The 25,460-nt window shown below is 41.2% G+C and overlaps 1 protein-coding gene across 1 annotated transcript; it reads right to left on the minus strand.

Moving 5' to 3' along the window:
• Nucleotides 1–17,198: 17,198 nt before the first annotated feature.
• Nucleotides 17,199–23,407, minus strand: LOC141801409 (dysbindin-A-like). Its single transcript, XM_074684449.1, has 9 exons — nt 23,335–23,407; nt 22,565–22,615; nt 21,467–21,527; nt 20,318–20,450; nt 19,991–20,123; nt 19,433–19,455; nt 18,996–19,142; nt 18,346–18,474; nt 17,199–18,211 (listed from the first exon to the last, which is right to left on the minus strand). The coding sequence occupies exons 4-9, from the start codon at nt 20,427–20,429 to the stop codon at nt 17,952–17,954; spliced, it is 804 nt and encodes a 267-aa protein (XP_074540550.1). The 5' UTR covers nt 20,430–20,450; nt 21,467–21,527; nt 22,565–22,615; nt 23,335–23,407; the 3' UTR covers nt 17,199–17,951.
• Between the last annotated feature and the right edge of the window lie 2,053 nt (nt 23,408–25,460).

Raw genomic sequence — 25,460 nt, forward strand, 5'->3', positions numbered from 1 at the left:
AAGTTAGCAGAATCATTCTGCATACATCCATCATTCATGCATTCATCCATCATACATCCATCATACTTCATCAGAGATCATTTATCCATTCTTTGTACATCCATTTACCCATTATTTGTCTTTCTGTCATCCCTTTATTTTATGTGCATCGATCTATCAGTATTCATATTTCTCAGTTTAATAATATTTTGTTTTACAGTTTTTAACATGAGTTAATTAAGCCATGAGTTAATTAAGCCAGCTCAGTGGTTAGTTATAGACATAAATTCTTTATTCAATCAGATATAGTTCTGTTTTTTTATCCAAATAGATTTTCAAATCAAATTCTCTCAGAAAAAAATTGAATGTGATATCATTTACTTTTTTTTCTCTTTGAATTACCAACAGCGTGGAATGATTGCTCTGACAGATTATGTCTATAAATGTTTCTTATTATGTTACTAGTTAATTAAGCCAGTAAGAGTGGACTTTTAAAAGCTTATACGAGGGTTATGATGACTGAAGCAGCAAAAAGCCAAAGACAACTGAACTGCATCTTAACTACTGATCGTCTCTGTGAATTTTATCTGAAAGTCTCTCTCTGTGACTTCCTGCAGCTCCATCTTGTCCTCCAAACAGTCACTATGAGGTGTGTCCCGAGGCCTGCCAGATGACCTGCAGCCTCACCATACCTGAGGCCTGTGACGAAAGCGCTAACTGCGTAGAAGGCTGTGTGTGTGACGATGGCTTCTTGCTGAGCAACGACGAATGTGTACCTTTGGCAGAGTGCGGCTGCGAGTACGGAGGGGAGTATTATAGGAATGGAGAGGTAACACACCTGCTGAACACCTTCCCTGTGTTGCACCTGGAGATGTACTTCATATGTGAATACACATGTACGCATGAACAGGTTCTGTCACTCACCTGTCCTCTGTCCTCAGGTGTTCTTCCCCGAACAGTCCTGTGACACTCGGTGTGTGTGTTCAGAAGGACAGATTCAGTGTAACCATCAGTTCAAATGTTCGGAACATGAAGAGTGTGCTCTGAAAGACGGCTCCTTCTCCTGTCAGCCCAAAAGTTTTGGTTCCTGTTCCGTGTGCGGTGAAAGGACCATCAGCTCCTTTGACGGACAGGTGAAGTACCTTTGTTTTTTAAGGTTAAAGTAAGCTCATTATTCACGATGAAGTGTAACAACCACATACTGTATTTGATCTGTGAACCCGACAGTGTGATGGCACCCACTGGTTGAAGGACCAGCCTGTTACAGTTTAGTAGTTTGGCCAACGCCATCTTGGTTTTCCTAAGAACAGAAGTAAAACACCACAATCTGCATCTTCTCCTCTAGATGTATCCTCTGTACGGAAACTGTCTGTTCACTCTGTCAGCGGTGGAGAACAATGGAAAGATGCCAGCCTACTCTGTAAAACTGCAACAGAAAGTTGCTGAAGACGGGTCTGTCTCTCGCAGCGTGGAACTGAGCGTTTATAGCTCAGTAATCACCATGGAAATAGGAAAGCCCTTTCAAGCTAAGGTATGACTGATGTTATATTTGTGGGGATGAGCCACAGAATACAAAACACACTCACATCTGTAGGTTGTACAGTACTTCATAGAGGTGATTGAATGAGTTCTGTCCTAAAAATAGATAATGAAAAAAAAATAACACAATGTTGTGATTTTGTTTTTCTTTTCTGTTTTTTGTTTATTTGCTTGTTTTAAAGTCTGCCCTTTATATTTTAAGCAGTCTGGGACTTGAGTAAATTGATTAAAGTCCACAAAAAGGTCTAAATTTTGATTATCTTTTCATTGTGATTCTGGAAAGAATTTAAAACTTTCTGTTGCCTAAATCCTCCGCTGCACTTTCCAAATCGCAGCAAAGAAGAATAAAAAAATGATGCGAAGGGAGTCCAGTTCCTGGTTTCATTTAAAGCTCCACATTATCTGCCTATTTACAGACATGTTGATCTGAACCAGTGAGAGCACAGCTGAGTGATTTCACTTCACTTTGATCTTAGAAGGTCTTGAATAAATGAAGAAATTAAACATATTTGTACCTTGTTCTGGGAAAAAGCGTCTGCTAAATGAAACTGTCGAACTGTAAAATCCAAAAAGAACTTCTCTGTTTAACACAGAGACAGACCAGAGTCAACACAAGGTCAGGCTGAGCACACCAGGTGATCTCACAGTGACTGGACTGGCCCTCATAACCTGCAGCAGCTCCTGACATGACTCAGAGTGAATATAAAAAGCAGCTCCACTGTTAATGTCTTTCAATGTTTTCTCAGGTTGATGGCGTCAGAGTCTTCCTTCCTCGGTCACTGGAAGAGGGCAAAGTTCAAGTTCAACAAAATGGCCGCCACATCACAGTTGAAGCTGACTTTGGTCTAAAGCTGGCCTATGACACAAAGGGAAGTGTGTATATACGGATCCCATCCACTTATCAAGGCGCACCCACTGGTCTCTGTGGAAACTTCAACACCGACCCGTCTGATGACCTGGTCAATGAGGATGCGTTGGATACAGCGGCTGCTTGGCTCATACAGGACGAAAACGTGCAGTGTGAGGTGAGCTGTGGAGCTGCTGCCTGTCCTGAGCCTGATAAGGAGGAGGTTCCACAGGCTAAACAGGACTGTGACATCATCAGAGTCACATCAGGCCCGTTTGAGGAATGCCACTCAACAGTAGACCCAAATCAGTTTTACCAAACCTGCGTCACGTAAGGACAAATTACCCACCACAGTGTCAGCATAACCCTGCATGTTTTACATATTCTGCACATTAGAAGTGACCATTGTCTTTTTAGTGAGATGGCGACGCACAAAGGAGGCAGCAAGCTCCTGTGTCGACACATCGAGAGTTACGTCACCGCCTGTCAGCTCGCCAGAGCCAAAATAAAGGAGTGGAGGAGCGACAAGTTCTGTCGTAAGTGTAAATCAAGCTGATCACCGCTGCTGAATGCAGATAGATTTATCAAAAGAATGACATATCAGTAAGCTCAGTGGGTAGTTATAGACATAAATTCTTTATATAATCAGATATAGTTCTTTTTTTTTATCCAAATAGATTTTCAAATCAAATTCTCTCAGAAAAAAATTGAATGCGATATCATTTACTTTTTTTTCTCTTTGCATTACCAACAGCATGGAATGATTGCTCTGACAGATTATGTCTATAAATGTTTCTTATTATGTTGGATTGTGAGTTTTTTCACTCAGGTGTTTGTACTCTGGTCAGGCTGCACAAGTTTTTAAAAACAAATAAAATCAACAAACTTTCAAAACCAGAAACCAGAAAAGCTGCTGAACCCAGTCTACAGAAATCCCTCCCATGTCTTCAGTTCTGAGTCTCTGCATCTGTTTTTGTTCCTGCAGCGTTGACGTGTCCATCAGGGAGTCACTATGAGCTGTTCGCCCCCACCTCGTCCTCCACCTGCTCCTCCCTCCAGGACTCAGCCGCTCCCTCGGCCTTACTGGAGGGCTGCCAGTGTGACGGCGACATGTTGTTTGATGGAGCAGAGTGTGTCTCTGTGGAGAAGTGTGGCTGTCATGTAGGTGGACGTTATTATAAGGTAAGAACCTTCATCCATGTTGACTTCCTCATCGTGAGGCTCATTCACTTTCAGGTTCAAAGATGAACTGTTTAACAGAGATATGAATAAGATATAAGCTTGAAAGAGATTATCATGGAGAGTTATGTTGAATAATGACGAGCAGCCACACAGCACAGGGCAAACATTTAAAGAAGAATGACAGCAAAAAGAAAAAGGACTGAACCATTAAAAGCTTTTTTTGCCATTGCAAGCTCCGATTCTTTCTAACACACAGTTCAGCTGAGTCTCTGTTTGTGTTTTGTAATTTAACATCATAACATCATCATCATGAAACATCACGACTCAAACTGTTACACAAATTTTTTTACTAACTTCTGTCTCACCAAAACCCACAAATGGACACGTATACCAAGCAACTGAAGGAGCAGAAGCTGAAGCTCATGCTCCCATAAATTAGAAGTAAGGAAAGGCAGTCATGCTCTGTCTGGCTCTGCCTGGCTCTTTCTGACCCTGTCCGTCATAGAACAAAGCACAGCATGGACAGTAGACAAGCAACTCAGAAATCCCCAATGAGCATAATATTGCTCAAAATGACAGAAAGTCAGCAAGTGTGATTCCTTACCAAAAGTGTGCCTGCAACAGGCTGTGAATGTGGGTTTTGGAAGGTAGTAGCCCCATTTGCTTTACTTGAGTATTAATATGCAGTTCTTGACCACACCAATTTTATTCTCTCTGTGATTTTTTTCACCCACTTAGAAAAAAAGAACTTTTAGTGTAAACACTTTAATCCATCAAGGATTATGTTACCAACACTGTCATCCAGACCTTTAAGTATGAAAATGTGAGGCAAAGATTTGAAAATGCACTTGATTACTGAATTGAAGAAAACAAATCTTTCTAACTTTAGCAGTCCACTTGACTGGAGGTTGTTGCTTAATAATAGCCTGAGTGACTCTCTTTCAGGCCGGTACACCAGTACTGTCGGAGGACTGTTCACAGATCTGTTCCTGCAACTCTGGAGAGCTGAGCTGCAAACCCAACAGGTGCCAGGAGGGGGAGGAGTGTCGCAACAAGGGCGGGATAATCGGCTGCTCCCCCATAGGTCAGATACTCCCCTCAGGACTTTCATCCTGTCATCCCTTACCCAAAGTGTGTTTTTTTTTTGTTGTTCTACCTGTTGTCTCCTTATTATCATCTAAGCCCAGAGTCTCCTTCTTTCCCTGGGAACTTACCTACTCATACCGATGCTGATCTTTAACCTAATGCCAAGATAAGCGGGGTTTCTGTTTTCCTAAGACACATAGCAAAGAATGAAATGTGTTAATTTCTCCCCTTTGTCCATGTGTGTGTGTGTGTGTGTGTGTGTGTGTGTGTGTGTGTGTGTGTGTGTGTGTGTGTGTGTGTGTGTGTGTGTGTGTGTGTGTGTGTGTGTGTGTGTGTGTGTGTGTGTGTGTGTGTGTTTGTGTTTGTGTTTCAGACCCCTGTGCTGATGTGGAGTGCAGGGTGAAGGAGCACTGTGAGGTGTCAGAGGGTCAGGGTGTGTGTGTGCCAGACTCCAAGGCCATGTGCTGGGCCTTTGGTGATCCTCACCTCACCTCGCTGGACGGCATGTCCTATTCCTTCCAGGGAACCTGCAGTTATGTCTTCTTCAAAACCACAGGTGGGATTTTACCTGGCAGGCAAGTCAGGTGTTTGATGTGGTCCGATTTTATAATATGAATTTGATTTGTTCATTCTTGATTTTTTCTTCTACAACTAAACCAAGACACAAATAAGAGCAGCGGTTGATTCGTAAATATTTCCCGTGTCCTTTCATTAGTCCAGCAGTCTCTCTGTCCTCACGTATTCTCCTTCAGATCTTTTATGTCACAGATTACAAAACTTTGAGTTTTGTGTGTATTTTAAAATTAACCCCAACTGGGCTGTGAGACATAAAAAAACCCTTTTCCATAAGTTTTTGTAAACCAACACTGAAACACACCTGTGCTTTCCTAATCCTTACCGAGTTATTCTAATCCTTCAGGTCTGGATTCATCCCTGCCAGATGTATCTGTGACCATGAAAGGAGAGCTGAGAGGAAACTCTGAAGGCTCCTTTGTGCATTCATTCACCGTGAAAATGCTGGGTTATACTATCACCATTCCCAGTGGACCTGAGGATCTTGTTTTGGTGGGTCTCATACCCCCTTTCCAACAGTGCTTGTTCGGTGCTGGTGCTGGTGCTGGTGCTGGTGCTAGTGCTTAGTTGATTCTAATCACATTTTTTCGAAGAACCAGTTTGGTTTTCCATCGGCAAACAGCCAAGTCGGGGCCACGTCATTGCATCACTGTAAAACTTCGGTACATCACTGTGTACATAGTCACTCTTCAGCTGCAGATGCATGGGATGGGAGACGGCAAAAAAGTTAGCGCTGGGAGCGTTTACAACTAGGCAAAGATTAGTTTTGAATTACTTGTTAATTTTTGTCCACTACATGGAGTGTGCTCCTCTCCCTCCCACTCTCTTTCTCTTTCTATGTGTGTCTGTATATGTGTATGTTTCTGCACACATGTGCTTGTGTGTTTGTGTGTCTGTGATCTCTGCCATATGCAGTAGCCTACAGAGCAGGGCAGAAATGTGAACACACAAACATGATGCAAAAGTGACACCCCGTCATGTAAATCAGATCAACTACATAAGGCTGTTTAGTCTGTTTATAAAATAACAAGGCAAATAGCTAATGTATAAAAGAGGCCAGGCATCAGTGCTTTAATTTTTCTAAACAGTAGCAGCTTTTCTTTTTGGGAATGACTGTTTAACACTGCTGATTGTTGGTCTCTGTAGCCCTGCCCTTGGCCCCTGGCATAGTGAGTGCTTAGCTCTGGCCTAGCCAAGAGTTGGTGATTGCTAACCTTTGTTATATAATGTAATGTAATAATAATCTTTAAATTCAACCCTTCATGCTATGGTATGTTGCTAGCTGGTTTTACAACAGCTAGCCTAGCCCAGTGTCTGCTTTGTTCTGTGAGTAATATGATGTTTTTCTGTAGGTGAATGGCATTGAAAAGGAACTACCCCTCCAGCTTGAGGGAGGCAGAATCTCCATCACACAAACTGGAATAAGAGGGACAATCATGACTGATATGGGCATCGAGATCACGTTTGACTGGGCCTCTCTCCTTATGATCACAGCCAGCAGCAGTTACTTTGGTAATGTTGGCGGGCTCTGTGGCAACTTCAACGGTAACAAGTCAGATGACATGACAACTGTGGACGGACACATTGCTGCTAATGTGACAGCATGGGCGTCGTCTTGGAGCGTCCCCGACAGAGACCCATTCTGTTTCCATCACTGTGAGGGGGAGTGTCCTCAGTGCTCAGACGAAGACCGCAAGACGTAATGTCTTATAAAATCTTAATATCATCTCACATTGTTTCTAAAAGTGCTGGGGACAAACTGTTTGTCCTCTCTTTTGTTCATCCTCAGATTCACTGGTCCAGATTACTGTGGGATCCTGAGCGATAAGACAGGGCCTTTTGCCCGCTGTCACGCTATTGTTCCAGTTGAAGAGTTAGTTGATGCTTGTTTGTATGATGTTTGCCTCAATGAAGGACGACGGGAAGTGCTGTGTGAGGCCCTGAGTGCTTACTTGGTTGAGTGTCAGGAAGCCAATGCACAAGTGGGGCCATGGAGGGAACTGGCCGGATGTCGTAAGTTATATACATCAGAATATACACATGACAAGCAGTGGACATATCGGCTTTTTTTTGTTTAAGGCAGGGCTGACTGAATTTAGGAAAGATATTACATTCTCTTTAAGTATTTATCATTTGATATTCATCCATTGCTCTTTGTAGCCTGACAAAAAGAGGTGATTTTATTTATAACATGCAGGCCTGGTACTGAAAAAATATGCATCTCACTTTTGGAGCATCTTTTAGTCCAACACCAAGATGAAGAAAACCTTTGAGTTTGTCATAGTAGCAACTCCTGCTTCCTGGACAGAGTGGCTCTACCCAGGACAGTAATTTATAAAACGCAGATCATACTGTACTGAAGAAGACTTGAAAACATTAGAGACTAAGACAATAAACTATTAAGAAAATGTTTCATGATCCAATTAATCCACTGAAGGTTAGAACAGTGTTTAAATAGACTGCTTCACAATCAGACTGCTTTAAAAACAGATTTTCAGAACCAGTGGAGTCCACCTGCTGCATGTCAGATGGATTGCAGATTTAAGGCCCTTTTATAATTGTCCATTTTTCACACCTGTTGGCTGCGTCAACTTGTTATTTGAGGCAATGATCCAGGCTGCACAAACTGTTAGACATGCCCCCAAGTCCTCTGACCATCTGCTCCCCACTCCTCCCTCCAGCTTTCGAGTGCCCTCCAAACAGTCACTATGAAGAGTGTGGCTCCCCATGCCCAGCCACCTGTGGCCGTCAGCCAGCAATGTGTATATTGAAGTGTGTGGAGGGCTGTTTCTGTGACGAAGGATTTGTGTTAAGTGGAAAAGAGTAAGTTCAACCATTTTTAATCACTATTCATTAGTTATCCATACGTTGTGCTGTTCAGGCCTGAAAATGAGTTATAACTGGTTGAAAGAGGCTGAAACACTTGAAGTATCTTTGTGTTGATTTGTCTGTGATCTGACATGTGAAGCTAACCACACACTGTTCTATCTGTGCATCCTTTAATTCACATTTTAGTTTAAAAATGTCCACCACTGTAACCTAAGTTCAGAAACATAAAGACACTGAAATTTGACAAAGACACAAGACACTTTAATTGAGAAATGATATCTTTAGGAGTCTGTTTATGTTTAGGTTTCTTTTTCAAGCTATGTTCCCTTTTTTACTTTTTTAAAAGTTTGTTTCAGTCAAATATACTCTGGGGTTAAATTATCACATCTTCATCATATGTTTTAGTACAACATTGAATGTCATTGGAGGATAATTGGTTACATTAATCAGCCCTCCTATGTTGGGACTGCTGTAAACTCCATCTCAGACCAGTTTGTAATATGAGGGAGGAAATACATATGTTCTCTGTCTGAAAATTCCTTTAGAGATAAGTCAGCAGAATGAATTGTCTGTAGATCTCTGAGGTTGTTCATTTTCAACCAGGGGTTGCTGGGAATCTTTGTGAAACCTTGAAGCCTTGAGTCTCACAAGTGTTGAGAGTGTGTTAGCCATTATCAGTCATTATCACTCTGCACTCAAGACCAAGCATTTTTAAACATATCTGTTGTCATTAAAGAGAAATCTGCATTGTGATGCTTGTACTTCAGTGTCCTTTTAACCCTTTTTTGTTACTAAATCCCAAACTGATCATTCTTTTATGGGGTCAGACAGATTTTTATTGAGACAGACTTTAAAAGAACATTCACTTTACTGTATGACTGTTCCACAGAGATTAAATGTAAAGAGATTCACACTAAATCATTCAACAGAGTGATTAATAAACAGCGAGAAACTAATGACGGATTCTACAGGCCATTTGATATTTGAAGTGACTGGATGATATTTAGCTGTTAACCTGTGAATCTTTACGAGTAAAACTTGAAACTGAAAACCTCAGATGTGAAAAGAAGCCTCATTGTTTTCTCTGCCTTCCTCTGTCAGGTGTGTAAACAAAGAGACCGGCTGCGGCTGTAACTATGAAGGAGAATATCACAAACCTGGAGAGGAGTTCTGGGCTGATCTGCAGTGTAAAGAGAAGTGTATATGTGACCCAGTCACACATGAGGCGCAGTGTAACCCAGCAGGATGTGAGCATGGAGAATTATGCAGCATTGTTGACGGAGTTCAAGACTGTTACCCAATGAGCTTTGAGATATGCACCGCACGTGGAGACCCACACTACAAAACCTTTGACAAACACAAGTACAACTTCCAGGGCAACTGCGTGTACAGGCTGGCCAGCGTGTGTAAACCCAACACAAGACTGAAGAACTTTGAGGTACGATGTCCTGGAGCTTTCAGTCAAGATCTACAGAAAATTATTGAATTCAGACATGTGCACAAAATCCTGAGAATAATTTGAGATTACTCACTAAGGTTGAACACAGCATGAAGTAGAATTTAGCATGAATCAGCATGACTGAAGTAAAATTGTCCATCATCAGAATTCACATGAAAATCTACAGAGGTCATCAGACATTACCCAGTTTGGCTTACCTGCTCATTAAAGACAAAAAAAATACTGATTCTCTGAGTCGTCAAGTCAAAGGTTAAACACATTTTTTTTTTTTTTTGATTATTTATTTTGGTCAATTTAACAGTAGAAAATAAATACTGAAAGTAGAAAAATACAAAGGCAAAAACAAACAGAAAATGATCGAGTCGTCAAAAAAAAAAAGCTTGTGATAGAGTAATGTGACAGGGTGCCATGTTGCCCTTTACTGTAAAAAATGATTGAGAATACATTAACTTTTAAAGCTGTCACACTGTTAAAGGCCTGTTAACATCATTTTGTTAGAACCAGAGCCCAAACAGTTGTTAACAGACTGAGAAGAGCTCTTTTTTTGACCCTGTATTCAAAGATCACTTTACTGTTTTTGACCACCCTGATTCCATCATTTGACCTTTTTTTGTCTTCTCCTGTTCTGTTTTTTCTCTCACTTCTCTCTGCCCCTTTGTCACTCCTCTCTCTGCTCATTTCGTTAAATTGCAGATAACTACGGAGAACGAAAACCGAAAAAACAAGAGAGTCTCTTATGCCAGAGGAGTGACTCTGAAGGTCTTCAACAGCGAGTTCACTCTTTCTCGGGACAATCCCGGCAAAGTGCTGGTGAGAAACACAGTCACACACACAGGTTGTTAAACACTGTAGTCACTGAGGTGCTCAGTCATATTTAAAATCTGTAGGCTATGTGTTTAGCATCCAGTTTTCTTTATCTGAACATGATTTCTTAAAGGCTTATGGATATGGACATCTTTTCAGTTATTTGGTGATTTTGCTCAAAGGAAACGGTGTGTTCACCTCAGAAAAACACTTTCGATTCAGGTCAAAAGTGTCACTGCAGTCAACGCTCAGCACTTAGTCCTTTACAGTCTTCTACGCCATATAGTTCAAACTCTGTTGACTTCCTCTTTTGCTCCGACCTGTAACTCTGCCAAAGACTGTGAGGTGTAAGTTTGGTGCTCCTCACGTCTCTGACTGGTCTCTTAGTTTCTGTGCTGCTCTCTTTTTGTTCTTTTTCTTTACTAAAACCAGTCAGTAAATTAACCACAAATCAAAAGTTTTGTGCTCTCCAAATGAATTAAAAGTACTTTAAAAAAACATCATCCATGTTATCCAAGGATTAACCATAAAAAAAACTGAAGCCAGTGAATAAAAAGTTGTTTTTGCCACAGTGTCAACAGGCAGAAACGAAACTTGCCAAACATGTGAGATCAGTTTGTTCCTGTTGTGTGATGATGATATGTGATTTGACCATTCAGGATCAAGTTTAGAACACAGATGGGTCATACATAAAAAAGTCAATATGACTGCAGAGAGCCCTGAAAGTGATGTTATGGTCATTGTTGTCAGTGTGCATTTTAAACCGGGCTTGTATATGTGTGTTGATTTTTTCCACAGGTGGATGGTCTTGAAAAAACAGTGCCGTTTAAATGGAATAAAACACTTGTGCATGTTTATACCAGAAATAGACACGTCGTCATCCAGACACACTTCCTCAAGGTATTCATGAACACACACTCAGCCTTTTTTACAGAAATATAAATAATACACACCCTCAGCAAACAAAGGGCGTATTAACCCTTTAGATTAACTCGAAAAGAGTTTTATTCTTCGGACTCACCACTGTGAGCTGGATGACTACACACTGAGTGTTTCAATCACACATAGAAGTGATGGACATTATTTAGTTTTGTAGAACTTTTTATGTTCTCCAGCCTAAAAGGCTGGAGGGAAACCATGGAAAGGGCTTCTGGGTATTCTGTGCCCTCAGTCTGGAGCTTATCACAGATTGAGTCAAAACTCAAAGAGCTGGTATAACTCATTTTTTTAAAATCTGAAAGTGAAAGACCTTGAAGCAGATTCTTTATGATGTTTTTAGTTTACCTAGTTATATAACCAATAGTCAGTTGTACCTTTGTTCTGTGTGTCTGTGTCTGTGTCTGTAACTTTATGATCTTTTGCTGTTGACTGTCTTGGCCAGGTCTGCCTTGGAAATGATTTGTGGTCTTAATAGGACTAACCTGTTTTTGACCAGGTTGAATAAAAATTCCCTTCATGCCCACTTTTTTACAGCTGTCCTATGACTTCTTGAGCTCAGTGAAGTTGGAGCTAGCAACCATTTATGAAGGAGCCATCTGTGGTCTGTGTGGAAACATGAACGGAGACCCTGCTGATGACTTCATGCTGCCCAACGGGGAACAGGCCTCCTCTGCCAACGACTTTGGAGTGAGCCAGTGGGTGTCTGATACGGAGGGCTGCTCTCACATGTGTAAGGAGCTCACCTATTATCACACTCCTCCTGAGTATCAGTTAGCCCCTCCAGGCCTCCTCTGGCTTTTTCTGTCATTGTTACTGCATGTTTCATTTCATGACTGCTTTTAGAAGAATTTGCACACAAATCTAGGTGTTCTGGGTGTCTTTCTGTGTAACACTTCTAAAAATCCACCATGAACAATGCAGGTTTTGTCCTGTCAGCAGAGAAGGTGCCTCGTGTGCTGAGGCTGTGGTCCTTGTTGAACTGGTTGTAAGATCTCAGCATGATTCAGTGCACAACATTCTTTGATCTTCCCCCACATTCCTGCTTCTCTAGCTGTCTAAGAAGGTTCCTGCCTCCTGGACCCTGACCAGTTGATGATTTTAAAGAGGAGCTAGATAAATGAAGGATCCACATCCCATACAACTTTAACAGACTGTAGGTACAATGAGCAGGCCTGAACGCTGAGAACGCAGTGATCTAGAGGAGTATTAGAGCCCTATGCACTCTTTAAAGGGGACATATCATGCTGGTCCCTGATTTAATACTTACATATAATATAATAAATTTGAAAACAAGACCTTACACCCCCTGAATTTTCAAAAAATGAGATATTGTATTTTTTCTGATATCCTAGAATGAGATTTTAAGCCTCTAAAAATAGGTCATTGACATTTGGCTTCGAGATTTCAACCTTCATGACGACAGGAGGATCCTTTCTTTTTATTGGAGTAATCTGATAAAGCAGCTCCTCCTCTGTGATGTCAGTTAGTCACACAACCGCCACCGAGGGATACACCCACCAAGAGCCGAGTATAAACGTATAAACTATATGTGTTACAGTACCAGTTTGACTCACCACACTGAAGCGTCCTGAGATGATCTGTGTCGAGGTGGATTTTCTTCCTCCTGAGCTGCAGAACCATCCGGGTCTGATGGGGTCCAATACAAAAGGACGTATCCTACACTCTGCCATTTTATTAGTGCTATTAATGCCTTACGGTGAAGTTTTGGCAAACAGCAAACTCGCTCGGTCTGCTCCATTCAATGTGGCGGTTTTGTAAATACTGCCATGCTGCAAAAACCGCCCCCTGGCTCTACCCCCTCCGCCCCTCTGATAGATAGTGGAAAGGAGAAACAAGCATGATATGTCCCCTTTAAGATGGGACGGTACATTAATATTAGGAGAGAAGGGTTTTAAATTCTAATCCACAGTTTAACAGGAGCCAGTGTGAGAAGCTGACACGTGCACTGGCTGCTGTTCTATGGTTGCACCGGTCTAAATTTGACTCAGACTATAAGCAGAGCTTCTCAGCTGTATGAAAAAAACAGTTTTTACAAGCCTTACAAAAAATGAACACTGAAACACCTGTCAAAGGTACTGTAAGTCATATTTTTTAAGTTGAGCCATCATGTGATTTTGCCTTACAGTAGCTGTTTAAAGAAACGTAAATAAAGTGATCTTAGATTTTAATCATATATTTCTAGAGAGAGCAGGAAATTATTATAGATCAAAATGTCAATAAATGTGGACAAAATATAAATAACAAATACATATGATTGTAACACACCTAAATTAAAAAAAGAAGAAAAAATCATTAGTTCTGTGGGTCAAATAAAAGTCCATAGAGCAATGGAGTATAAACACAGAATAAAAAGCAGCATTAAAAGAATCTTACAGATGAAATACAAACAGTACAATATAAAACAAAACAAAACAAAAATCAAATGATAAAATAGTTGTAGTGGGCTATGGATACACAGGTTAAACTAACAAGGGCAAACAATCATGTCAACAGGGCTGAAAGGAGACTTGTACTGGCTGGGTGAAGGGATTAACATGGAGAAGATCAGAGAGTCAGTGCATGGTGGATCTTGACGCTCTGACTCCAGCCTCAGTCCTCTCCTTGTGAAGGTCTTGGTTGGGTTTTTCTTGTCAGTCCTCTCCAGGCTGTGGTTTTCCCTGTTGTTTGATCATCTTTGTCTCCCCCACTTTTCCCTTCCACTGCTCTTTCTAGTTACCTGCCAGGATCCAGCTTTCTGTGAACAGCCAGCTTCTTTAACAATAACCTCCTTGTGAAGGGGATCAACGACATACAAACACAGATTTTATACTATGAACATGTATAAGCTGGTGGTTTTGCTGCATCTTGTAATCTGTCTTTTCTCTTTTGATTCTTTGAACAGTGTTATTGTAAAAATAGGAATCCTCAGTTACTCACAGAAGACGTTAAAATGTCATGTATGATGTTTGTCAGAAATGTGATCAATTAAAAGAATAAATGTTTTGATATTGTTGCTGATGTTTTATCTACATTTAGGTAAAGACTGTCCTCCGCCCCTGCCCCCTGGTGTCGCTCCTCCCATCTACGCGAAGGACTGCAACATCATAACAGATCAGAAAGGACCCCTGGCTCAATGTATAGACCTCCTTGATTCCAAAGAATTCTATGATGACTGTGTCTACGACATGCTGCTGAATGATGGCGATGTTGAGGCGGCTTGTGAAACCATCACAGAATATGTGGAGCAGTGTCAGATTTTAGGAGGTGAAATCAAAGAATGGAGGACGAAGAAGTTCTGCCGTAAGTCTCTGAATTACCTTTCTGACCCTGTCTGAGCAACGATTCTTCATTCTCACACACCTGAACACTCACAGAGTGGAGTTTAATGTTTAACCCTCCCAGAAACTGTCTCATCACATGAATGCCAGCATCTGCAGTGTGGTTCAGGTTTCTGTGGTTATTACATCCCCTGTTAGAGGAGGAGGTCACTTCTCTGATACATGTGGTTGTATGAGGTCTTTGTAATAATAGATCCACAGGGATCCACTAGGCTTTGATTCCTTGTTGACGACACTGGAGAACTAGAGAAGCCAGACTGGGATAAAAATGTAAAAAAAAATTGAGCAGCTCATGAACAGCCCTCTAGGCCTGTAGAGGGCGTTTGAGGGACTTGTTTTATTGGTAAAATATTTTAGGTTGAAGGTTTTGACGATTAGGGGCAAACAGCAACCTCTAGTCTAGAATAATGTGGGAATGAGGAAATGCTCAACTCCGCAGTTCATTGAGTGTCTACTAGAGGCTGGCTCCAGAAATATCAGAAACCACAAACACACCAAGCAAGAAAAAATGTTTTCACTGCAGAAATAATCATGGTTTCAGCCTCCCGTACGAACAGTTGATTTCTCTAACAACACACACACTGCACTGAGGGTTAAGTTTTTTTCTAACACAGCAGTTTAAACGATATTAAGCTAGTGAGTTTATCCAATCAGAAGCACAGCTCAGCTGATTGACAGGTGGGTGCCTTATAGCTGTGAGCGTGAGGGTTCAACACCCACCCCGTTTTCCATTATGGGTAATTTATTCTACAATCAGAGCAGGTCATAGACACCTCTATTCTCTACAATCAGACAGATAGTTTTGCTCTAAGTGACATACAACACAAGCATGCAGGTGAAATGAATGAAACTAATACCAGGTGTGTGTGCGTCTGTGTGTGTGTGTCTGTGTGTGCCTGTGTTTGTGTTTTTCAGCAATGAAGTGTCCACCCAAGAGTGAGTACAGTCTCACAGCTCCGGGCTGTCCAGTCAGCTGTAGCTCTCGGACCTCACCAGCTGACTGTAAATTCCTACCCAGTGAGGGCTGTGTGTGTAAGAAAGGATTCCTGATGAGCAAGGTAAAGCCTTCACCATGCCCCGCCCCTTTCAACTAACATAACTCTGTCTTTTCTCTTGATACTGTAAGTCTCTTATTCATAAGTGATAAACATCAATGAAATTTCACTTCTAAGACTTTCACTGTGAAAAGTTAAAAGCCTTTATGTTCTTAAACTGAAGTATCACCTTCAGGAGCCTCTGGAAACACTCAGCATCTGTTCTGACTGATGAACTTTCTGTCAACAGGACGGCTGTGTCAAACTGGCTAAATGTGGCTGTAACTTCCACGGACAGTACCTGGAGCCTGGTGAGGGGGTCTATGATAACAGCACCTGCAGCACTTTCTGTAAGTGCAACAAAGGAGTCACAGTCTGCAAGAAGAAACCCTGCAAGACAGGAGAGAAATGTACTGTGGTGAAAGGAGTGAGGGGCTGCTACGACAAAGAGGAGCTGAAAAAACTGAAAAAGGAAGAGAAGGAACAAAGAAAGGAAGAGAAGGCACTAAAAAAGGAAGAGAAGAAAGAAGAAAAACAAGAAAAGAAGGAACAGAGAAAGGAAGAAAAGGAACAGAGAAAGGAAGAAAAGGCACTAAAAAAGGAAGAGAAGAAAGCAGAAAAACAAGAAGAGAAGGAACAGAGAAAGGAAGAAAAGGCACTAAAAAAGGAAGAGAAGAAAGAAGAAAAACAAAAAGAGAAGGAACAGAGAAAGGAAGAGAAGGAACAGAGAAAGGAAGAGAAGAAAGAAGAAAAACAGGAGAAGAAGGAACTGAAAAAGGAAGAGAGGGAACAGAGAAAGGAAGAAAAGGCACTGAAAAAGGAAGAGAAGAAAGAAGAAAAACAGGAGAAGGAACAGAAAAAGGAAGAAAAGGCACTGAAAAAGGAAGAGAAGAAAGCAGAAAAACAGGAGAAGAAGGAACAGAAAAAGGAAGAGAAGGAACAGAAAAAGGAAGACAAGTCACTGAAAAAGGAAGAGAAGAAAGCAGAAAAACAGGAGAAGAAGGAACAGAAAAAGGAAGAGAAAAATCCGGGAATGTAAGACGGAATGAAACCAGATAAATAGTGTTTCGGTCCTTTTTTGCTGACTGTCCAAATAAATCAGGCGCTCAATGCTTCAGTAATCCTCATATAATCTAGTTGTTTTACAATCAGTACCAGTCATCTAATCACTGTATGATGTGTTGTTGCTTTATGTCACTGTTTCTTTTGTGGATGTTTCAGTTCAAACACTGTCATCAGACTGAGTTTAACAACAAGAAGTTCTCTCTGTGTGAAGGCTCTGGTCTTTTTACATTTTTCTGCTCTGACAGCTGTGAAGAATGAAATCATAAAGCACATCTCAATTCCTGCACATTGTAACAGTTATTAAGAGGACAGGATTTATTGTTTGGGTGGAAGACTTTTGATGGCTCTGCTTCCTTTATGATTTTTCCTCCCGTGCTCACATCTTATGCTAGAATCTGTGCAAAACCATTCAGTCTGTATGAATCAAGTACTTCAATGATCATTAAACATAACTAAGCAGCTCAAAAGTCTGTTGTGTGTGTGATTGTTTTAAAACCAAGAATCATAAAAGGTCCCCTCATGGGAAACAGACACAGGAGGAACAGACATGTGTATATTTTTATTGAATAGGTGAAGACACAAATGGCTGCTCTGTCTACATTTTCTTCTGTTTGTGTCTGTTCTTTGCAAATTAGAGCTCTATCTCAGACCTTAAGGACAAAATGCAGATAACTTTACAAATTACACAACCCTGTCTCATGGTGTCAGGGAGCAGACATGCTCTGACTCTGATCCACCACACAATATAATCCTGTCATTCAGCTTAAAGGTTCCAGGTTGTTACTAATGATCAAATCCTCTGATCCCCCTACATGAGGAAACCTAAAGAGACTTTAAACTGATCGTTCTTCAGAAGATTAAAACACAGCTCTAACTTCAGGGGGAGGGACTGTATGAGGAGTCTGTGTGTCCTCGTCAAAACATCACATCGAGTCTCCTGAAGCTCCATTAAATGATCAGAGAGTTGTTCGATGCTTGTGATATGACTAGATAGGACTTATAATGCACATACTACAGTGACAGAAAGGAAATGATTCTTACTGTCAGCAAAACCATTTAATCAAGTTGCAGATTAACTGCTGCCTCACCCAGTGTGTTTGATGTTGGATTTAAAAAGATGGAGGTTTCTTTAATCTGTCTAAAAACAAAAGCACTTCAGCTCATTTTGGCTTCAAAGTGAGAGATGTTGAGTCAAACAGAGGATGTCAGAGGTCTTTAAGGAGCATCAGTAGTTTGTGTTCATCCAGACTTCAAACAGACTCTGGCTCTGGGTCAGGTTATCCTGATGGCAGATCCTCTGCAGGGTCACTGTCATCAGAAACCTTCAGTGTACCAACGTCCTGCAGACCGGACAGAGACAGGTCAGGCTGAATGTCCTCCTCGTCAGACTGAATCTCTGGCTCATCGCTCTCCTCAGTGCCTGTTTCCTCCTCCTGCTCCCACGCTGCGTCCTGGTTGGAGGACTGGGTGTTTGTGGGAGGGGTCTGCTGCATTTGGCTTCTTGAGGTTTCAGAAGAGCAGGACTCCAGATCTGGACCTGACAGAGAGGACACCTGAGTGACTGAGGAATCAATCTGAGAGGGAAAGCATCACCTGGAGAGCTCCAATGCTGACCAAGGAGACTGACTGACCTATTAAAGCTGCTGTGTTACTGTGTCAGTGTGAGGTTACCTGAGGTCAGTGACGACCCTGTGCTGATGTCTTCATTGGTGGAGTTTAAGAACTCATCCAGCGCCTCTTGGTCAGATGTGTTGGTCACCGTCATGTGATCCAAAACACTTACATCAGCACCTGATGATTCTGTTAAACACACAAACAAACAGAATTAAAGCACTGGGTTGTTTTCACCTGGTCTGGTAGCGACAGCCTGCACAGACCCTGTCTCAACTATTGGATATTTGATCATCTGACAGGAATCATCATGTAAATTCATAATATTTGGTGTGACTATTGCTTTTTCTGGATATATTCAATCATCAGAAAAAAAACCAATGGTAAAAATCTTCTGAGAAATAGTTACTTTTAAACATTTTATAGTTGATGCCACTGTCTTGTTTTTTTTAAACTTAAACTCTTCTAAACTTTCAAAACTTTGTACCCATCAGTTTCAGCTTCCTGTTTAAACTTCCTGTGGCTTTTATTATTATTATTTATATTACTGTTCCAAAGCTGCTGATTGATGTCATCCCTTGAAGCCTCTGAATCCAAGGTGCAGGTTTTGAAAGTCCTGATAAGTCCTTTAAAAAAACAGCACATCCACTGATACTCTTACAGACCTGACATGGTAAGAAGAGTAAGAGTTATAACTAAAGGTGTCTTACGTCTGGTTTGGAGATACCCAGTGGACAGGTACTGCTTCATGTCTTGGTTGAAGGCCTCTTCGTAGACTTTCTGTCGCTCTCTCAGTTTCTGCTGCATTGCCTGCTCCAGCTCAGCCACCTTCTGAGCATGCTCAGCGCTCAGCTCCGCTACAGACAGACCACACAGTGCAGAAAGCATCATGTCGCGAGGTTTCATGTTAACGACACAACCTAATCATAAATAATAACTTCTAAAAATGTTAACAAGTCAAAGGAATCACTTTTTTTCTGCCAAACATCTTGCTAATATCAGGACTGTTTTCAAATAGAAAAAAAACAGTAAAAACAAATATGAAAAGGTAAGCCCTGCTAAATTCTGGCAGGTTTGTTTTTATTTTCCTAGAAAAGCAAGTTGAGTATTTGGGACAGAAAAAATAAGTGACATTAAAGCAGCTTACCTTCCAGAGCTTCCAACTCCTTCCTGTAAGAGAAAAAACAGTTTTGAAAACTTGATTCTGATTGGTCAAAATCTAAAACAATACTGATAAATTAAGAAGAAAAACCAGGGACAACCAAAACAGTTTAAAAAGGTCTCCCAAAAACAGCACGAAATCTTCGCCAGATCTTCATGAGATCTCGGTGAAATGATGTCATCCCATAAGGATCTAATAACTGGTTCATCACTATGAAAAGGACTCAAACACCAAGGTCTACTCGTAGCTCCGCCCCCAACAGGCCTCCAGAGAGCTGGCCAATCAGAGGGAAGGAGGTCTGTGGGGTGGTGAGCCTTAGGGAGACGGCAGCTTAAACACAGAGAGGCTGAAATGAGGGCTTTCTGCAACAACAGTGAAAGAAATGTAGAGATTTTTTTTTTTTTTTGTAAATCATGTGAAGCTACTACAGGAAACCAGAGGGACAGAATAAAGATTAAAAAAGCACAGTACACCTTCATGCTCTGACCAAAATGTTTATTATCCAGTAAAAACTAAAAACATCCAATAATGTGCGTCACTCACCTCTTCTTCTTCTTAAAACCTTCCAGCTGGTTGATGTGATGCTGTTTGGACGTCTGTTGTTCACACTGGGTGCACAGAGTCTCCAGGTAAACCAGTCTGCTCTCCATCTCCTCAAAGTCCCCCTCCAGCAGAGCTGCGCACACACACACACACACACACACACACACACACACACACACACACACACACACACACACACACACACACACACACACACACACACACACACACACACACACACACACACACAGAGCAATCATTAAAGTCACTCTGTCAGAGTTTAGATTAGTTCAGGTTTGTTGTTTTCTTTAAGTGTGGGTGACAAACCAATGTTAGCAGTGATGGTGTCCAGCTCACTGATGAAGGCTGGGAGACTCTGCAGCTGCTCCTGGAGCTGAGTCAGAGCTGTTCTTCTTCTCTCCCAGTGAGCAGAGAGCATTACTATGTCCCCGTCTGCAGCCTGACACACACACACACACACACACACACACGCTCAGGGTTAATGGTGGAGGTGAGAGAAGACAGTCCTTTTGTGAACATGGAGAGGAAGAACACTAACTCGTCTGCATCCTGTCTTAATGTTTTATCCTGATAAAAAAAAATTGTCTTGGATGTTTTCTCCCCTGGCTGAGAAAGTTTTTTTATGAGTTTGAGATAACCACGATCATAAAACAAAGCAGGAGAACTCTGTTTGACCAAGTTTCTCTGATGAACACTTTGAATCTAACATGTGTTGGATGTGAAGGGAGAGTCGTGCTCAGACAGATGGACACCAGTCAGCTGAAAACTTAGAAATGACAGTCAAATTCTAATTACTCATGTTGGCCTTTGTTGTCTTCTGTGTCTTACAATGTTCAAAGAGTTACCAGTGTTTATTTAGCTGTTTTAGCTGAGCACACTTTTCCTAGCTTCTATATTTTTGTAAAAAATGAAAAAAAAGCTTTGAAATATATTTATTTCAGCAGAAAACCACTGAAAAAGTTTGTTAGTACCCAGGTTCACTGCTACCAAAAGCACACGCTGCTTTAAACCCACTCTCTGTTTTTCATCCACAACTTACCGTTACATCACTGTCATTTTATCTCTTCTCAAACTTAGAAATGTTGACTGAATTTCTGCAGTTACAAACATGTATTTCTTAAAACTCTGGCTCATTTTTCTATAGGATGCTCAGATGGATCTGACAGTTTATTAATGCTCTTTAAGGTTTTTATAACTTTGCTCTCCTCGCCTTGCTCTGATTGTTTGATACAAAACTAGAGTGTGAACCATGTGAACCAAAAATAAGAGGAGAAAACAGATTTTGTTTAGTCAACCAGCTTCTTTAATACACTACTGTTTTACTACCGCTAACTTCTTGTTTTATGAATTTTTGTTTATTGTTTCAACTCCTGATGTTGTAAAATGTGTGTCTGTGTGTGTCTGTGTGTGTCTGTGTGTGTCTGTGTGTGTCTGTGTGTGTCTGTGTGTGTGTACCTCTGCAGCCTGAGCGCAGTCTTTGGTTTTTTTATGGAGCAAAAACCAGCTGTCCTCATACCTACAGAGACACAAAACATTAAACACACATCAACAAATGTTCTGTGTTTAAATAAGCTGCGGAAAGCATCTGTTGTATTTAGACTGCAGCGCCACCTTTTGGCCTGGAGTCTTACACACACTGTTGTGAAGATGTGACTTTTAATAGGGCATGTGTTCGTTTCAGAATTAAATGAAGATTGGATAAAAATCAAATTTCCTTTGTTCAACAACTTTTTACTAGGGACAATGCGACACGGTAAGGTATTTATCAACAGTCGCTACGGTTTGAAATGTGACAACTGTAGTTTAGTAGCTGTCTATACTTAGTGCAGCTGGCAACCCAGTGCTCTAAGACATGTCTGTAATGTGTTAAGTTAGTAAATCCTGGTTATGTCCTGCCAGTCATCTACCAATCAGAGCTAACGTAACCTCACTCTTCATTTTATTCATAGACTCTCAAGTTTGAACAGACCACTGCAGAATAACTGCTGACTGTGGGTTGGAATCAACATTAGCACAAACAGTTTAGCTCCTGTGTTAGCCTTTAGCTCGTGCTCTATCACTCTCCTCTGTTTATCTTTCTTCTGCTCTTCTGTCGTTTTTCTGTCTGACAGTTAGGCTCCAGTGTCCACCATCACTACAAAATTAATCAATTAATCACAGAAATCGTTTTCAGCAGAGAAAAACACAGATTTCTCTTCTCTCTACTGAACTTTGTCAGCCAGCGTGGTGTTGTCATAGAGACCTAAACGTGCCATTAACTAATCTGGTCTTGCTCGACCTGATCAGGAAAATAAGAAGTACTGTTTAGAATTAACCCACACTGGCGCTGATAATCTCATTGTAAAGTGTGGATTACAATCAGGCATTTATCTAGAAGAGAGACTTTTTCAAAATCACTTTAAAACTCCTCACAGCCCCTTTGGAGCGCTGCTGGGGTGTGTGTGTGTGTGTGTGTGTGTGTGTGTGTGTGTGTGTGTGTGTGTGTGTGTGTGTGTGTGTGTGTGTGTGTGTGTGTGTGTGTGTGTGTGTGTGTGTGCGTGTGTGTGTGTGTACCTGCTGAGGATGTCCACTCCAGCACTGAAATAAGAAAGGCTTTCTTCAAACCTGAATGACAAACAGAAAACTTAAATCAGCAAATGTTAATCACACTGTTAGTCTTGGCGCCCCCCTGTGGACCAAACTGTTAACTTGTCTCCTCATCCTGTACCAGTGTCTCAGTCCAGCCTTGAGTCCCTAGAGAAGAATTAGACTTCAGTCCATGTCCCCTTATCTGAGCCCAGACAGCCAGGAGGGTTTTGTTCTGTGTTAAGATGCAACTTAATCTTTGGGATTAATGCACCTAAAGCTCAGGGCTTGTATGCACGTCCAGTCATTACACAAACAGGACCATCAGTCATTACATACCGTTAAGGAACAGCCCATTTGACCATAGCATGAGCCACATGCACGACTGGCAAAAACTGCACCATGAAAGCGCAGCAGGTGCAGAACATCATGTGACCAGGTGACTTCCTGTAAAACCTCTATCCAACAGATCAAATAACGCAAGCATACTACCCATAAAAAGCAATAAACAAGGAAAATGTTGTGTCTCCTAAATTTAAATTTGCTGTCTATCTCTCTGTCTTTGCTCTGTTGGGACGTTAACCTGGCTCATGCATACTGCTGATCTAATTTTTTTTTCACTATGAGTGCAAATGGTACATTTCCCTCGCCAACGGCTGGACGTGCTCACAGGGCCTGATTGTTATCCCAAGTGTGTGACGGCTCTACAGAAAGGATTCCTGCAACAAGAGAGATGAACAAGAGCTCCTTTTGCTCACCTGGGTCTCCTCCTGATTTTGGGGTCTCTGGATTTGTCTCCAAGGGTCTTAAAGCTGCAGAGAGAGACAGAGAAGCCCAATTATCACAGAGTTGTACCCAGACAATAAACTACCTTCACATTTTAGTTCATGAATGAGCTCCTGACTGAATCTTGACTGCTCACGAGATATGATCAAGCGTTTGATGTCTGAGCTCAGCTGTGAGACGGACCAAGAAAGTATCTACTTTTGAACTTCTCAAAAAAATGTTTTTAATAATAATCACATCTTTCTTTTCTCTACAGAGTGCTTTATTGTATTTATCTTTAGTACTGAAGGATTAAATCTTACTTATCTATCTGTTTTGACTGTTATTCATTGATTGTTTTTTTTTTTCTTTCATTACCTGATTTTTGCCTTGTTTCAATTATTTGATTCAATAATGATTTTTATCAAATTTATCAACTTTAATGTCCTCTCGTTCTTAACCCACTGGGTTTATCAAGAGTTGCCCACCCTTCCACCTATGACAGCTTAACCTCTCCTGGGAAGGCTTTCCACAAAGTAAGGTTGTGTTTCTGGGAATTTTTGACCATTCTTCCAGAGGTGCATTTGTGAGATCAGACATGGATGTAGGATGAGAAGGCCTGGCTCACAGTCTCCTCTCTAATTCATCTTAAAGGTGTTCTGTTGAGTTGAGGTCAGGACTCTGTGCAGGCCAGTTAAGTTCCTCCACACCAAACCAGCTCATTCACGTCTTCATGGACCTTGCTTTTAGAGGTGTCCCAGTCCGATATTGATATCAGATATCGGATATCGGCCCGATATCAGCAAAAAAACAAGCAGCGGTATCGTATCAGAATGCATCTAAAATCTCCGATATAAGCAGTTTCTGTCACCCACTGGTTAATAATACATGGGTCAGTTTTTCCTCATACCTACTGTTGCTGACTACTGTTCTTTGTTTGAATAATATCACTTAATCAAGCCTTTTCTAACATGACAGACATACTACAAAATAAGTAATAAAAGTATGCATGTTTAATGCTGATATCATATTGGATTAATATTGGTATCGGCCAATACTCAATACTGCAGTATTGGTATCGTATCAGAAGTGAAAATGTAATACTGGGACATCCCTACTTGCTTTGTGAACTGGTGCGCAGTCATCTGGGAACAGGAAGGGACCATCCTCAAACTGTTCCCACAAAGTTGGGGGCATGAAATTTTCCGAAATGTCTCGGTCTACAGAAGCATAAAGAGCTCCTTTAACTACAGTTTAAGGGCCAAGACCAACCCCACACCAAACCCCCCCTGAACCAACTTTACCTGCACAATGTAGCTCATTTCAAGATTGTTCAAAGTTTGGCAGACTGTAGCTGTTGACTTTGCACAAAGTTGTCTAGTTCTGCACAGTGTGTGCCTCAGCATGCGCTGACCCACCTAAACTTTACGTGGCCTATCACTTTGAGGCTGAGTAGCTGTGATTCCCAATCGCCTCCACTTTGTTAAAATACCTCTAACAGTTAACTGTGGAATGTTTACTTGTGAGGAAATTTCACAAGTAGACTTGTTACACAGGAGGCAGCCAATCACTGAAACCACACTTAAATCCTGTGAGCTCCTGAGAGCCACCCATTGTTTCACCAATGTTTGTGGAAGCAGTCTGTAGCCTAGATGCTTGATTGTCGTGGAGAAGATTGGAAAATCTGAATTCAATTATTTAAAGGGGTGTCCTGATGCCATGAGATTGATGCACCGACTGTTGCTGATGATACGTCTCAAAGCAAAAATGTGGATCATTCTTCAAAAATAATCTGCGTAACTTTTAAATTGTTGGAGTGGTCGTGTACATAAACGCCCTTTTTCTGCTTAGTATTTTGAATAAAGTCTCAGGAAGTACTAGCTGTCAGTCAGTCAGTTAAGTTTGAAAAAAAAAAAAAAAAATCCTCGTCACCTGACCGTCAGCTGAAAGTAATAACCAGGAACAGCCGAGTCTGAGCATTTTAAAGTGATAACTGCGTTTCATTTAACACATCTGTACAGATTACTTTTTGGATGATGATATACAGCTCTTGGGTGGTAAAATGATAAAGTGTGAGGCATAAATCTGCGACACAGCTCCCAGTAAAGACACTTTGATG

The sequence above is a fragment of the Halichoeres trimaculatus genome, unplaced genomic scaffold (assembly GCF_033239565.1).
Source record: "Halichoeres trimaculatus isolate MK-OKI-2021-1 unplaced genomic scaffold, fHalTri1.1 fHalTri1_scaffold_12, whole genome shotgun sequence".
NCBI classification, from domain to species: domain Eukaryota; kingdom Metazoa; phylum Chordata; class Actinopteri; order Labriformes; family Labridae; genus Halichoeres; species Halichoeres trimaculatus.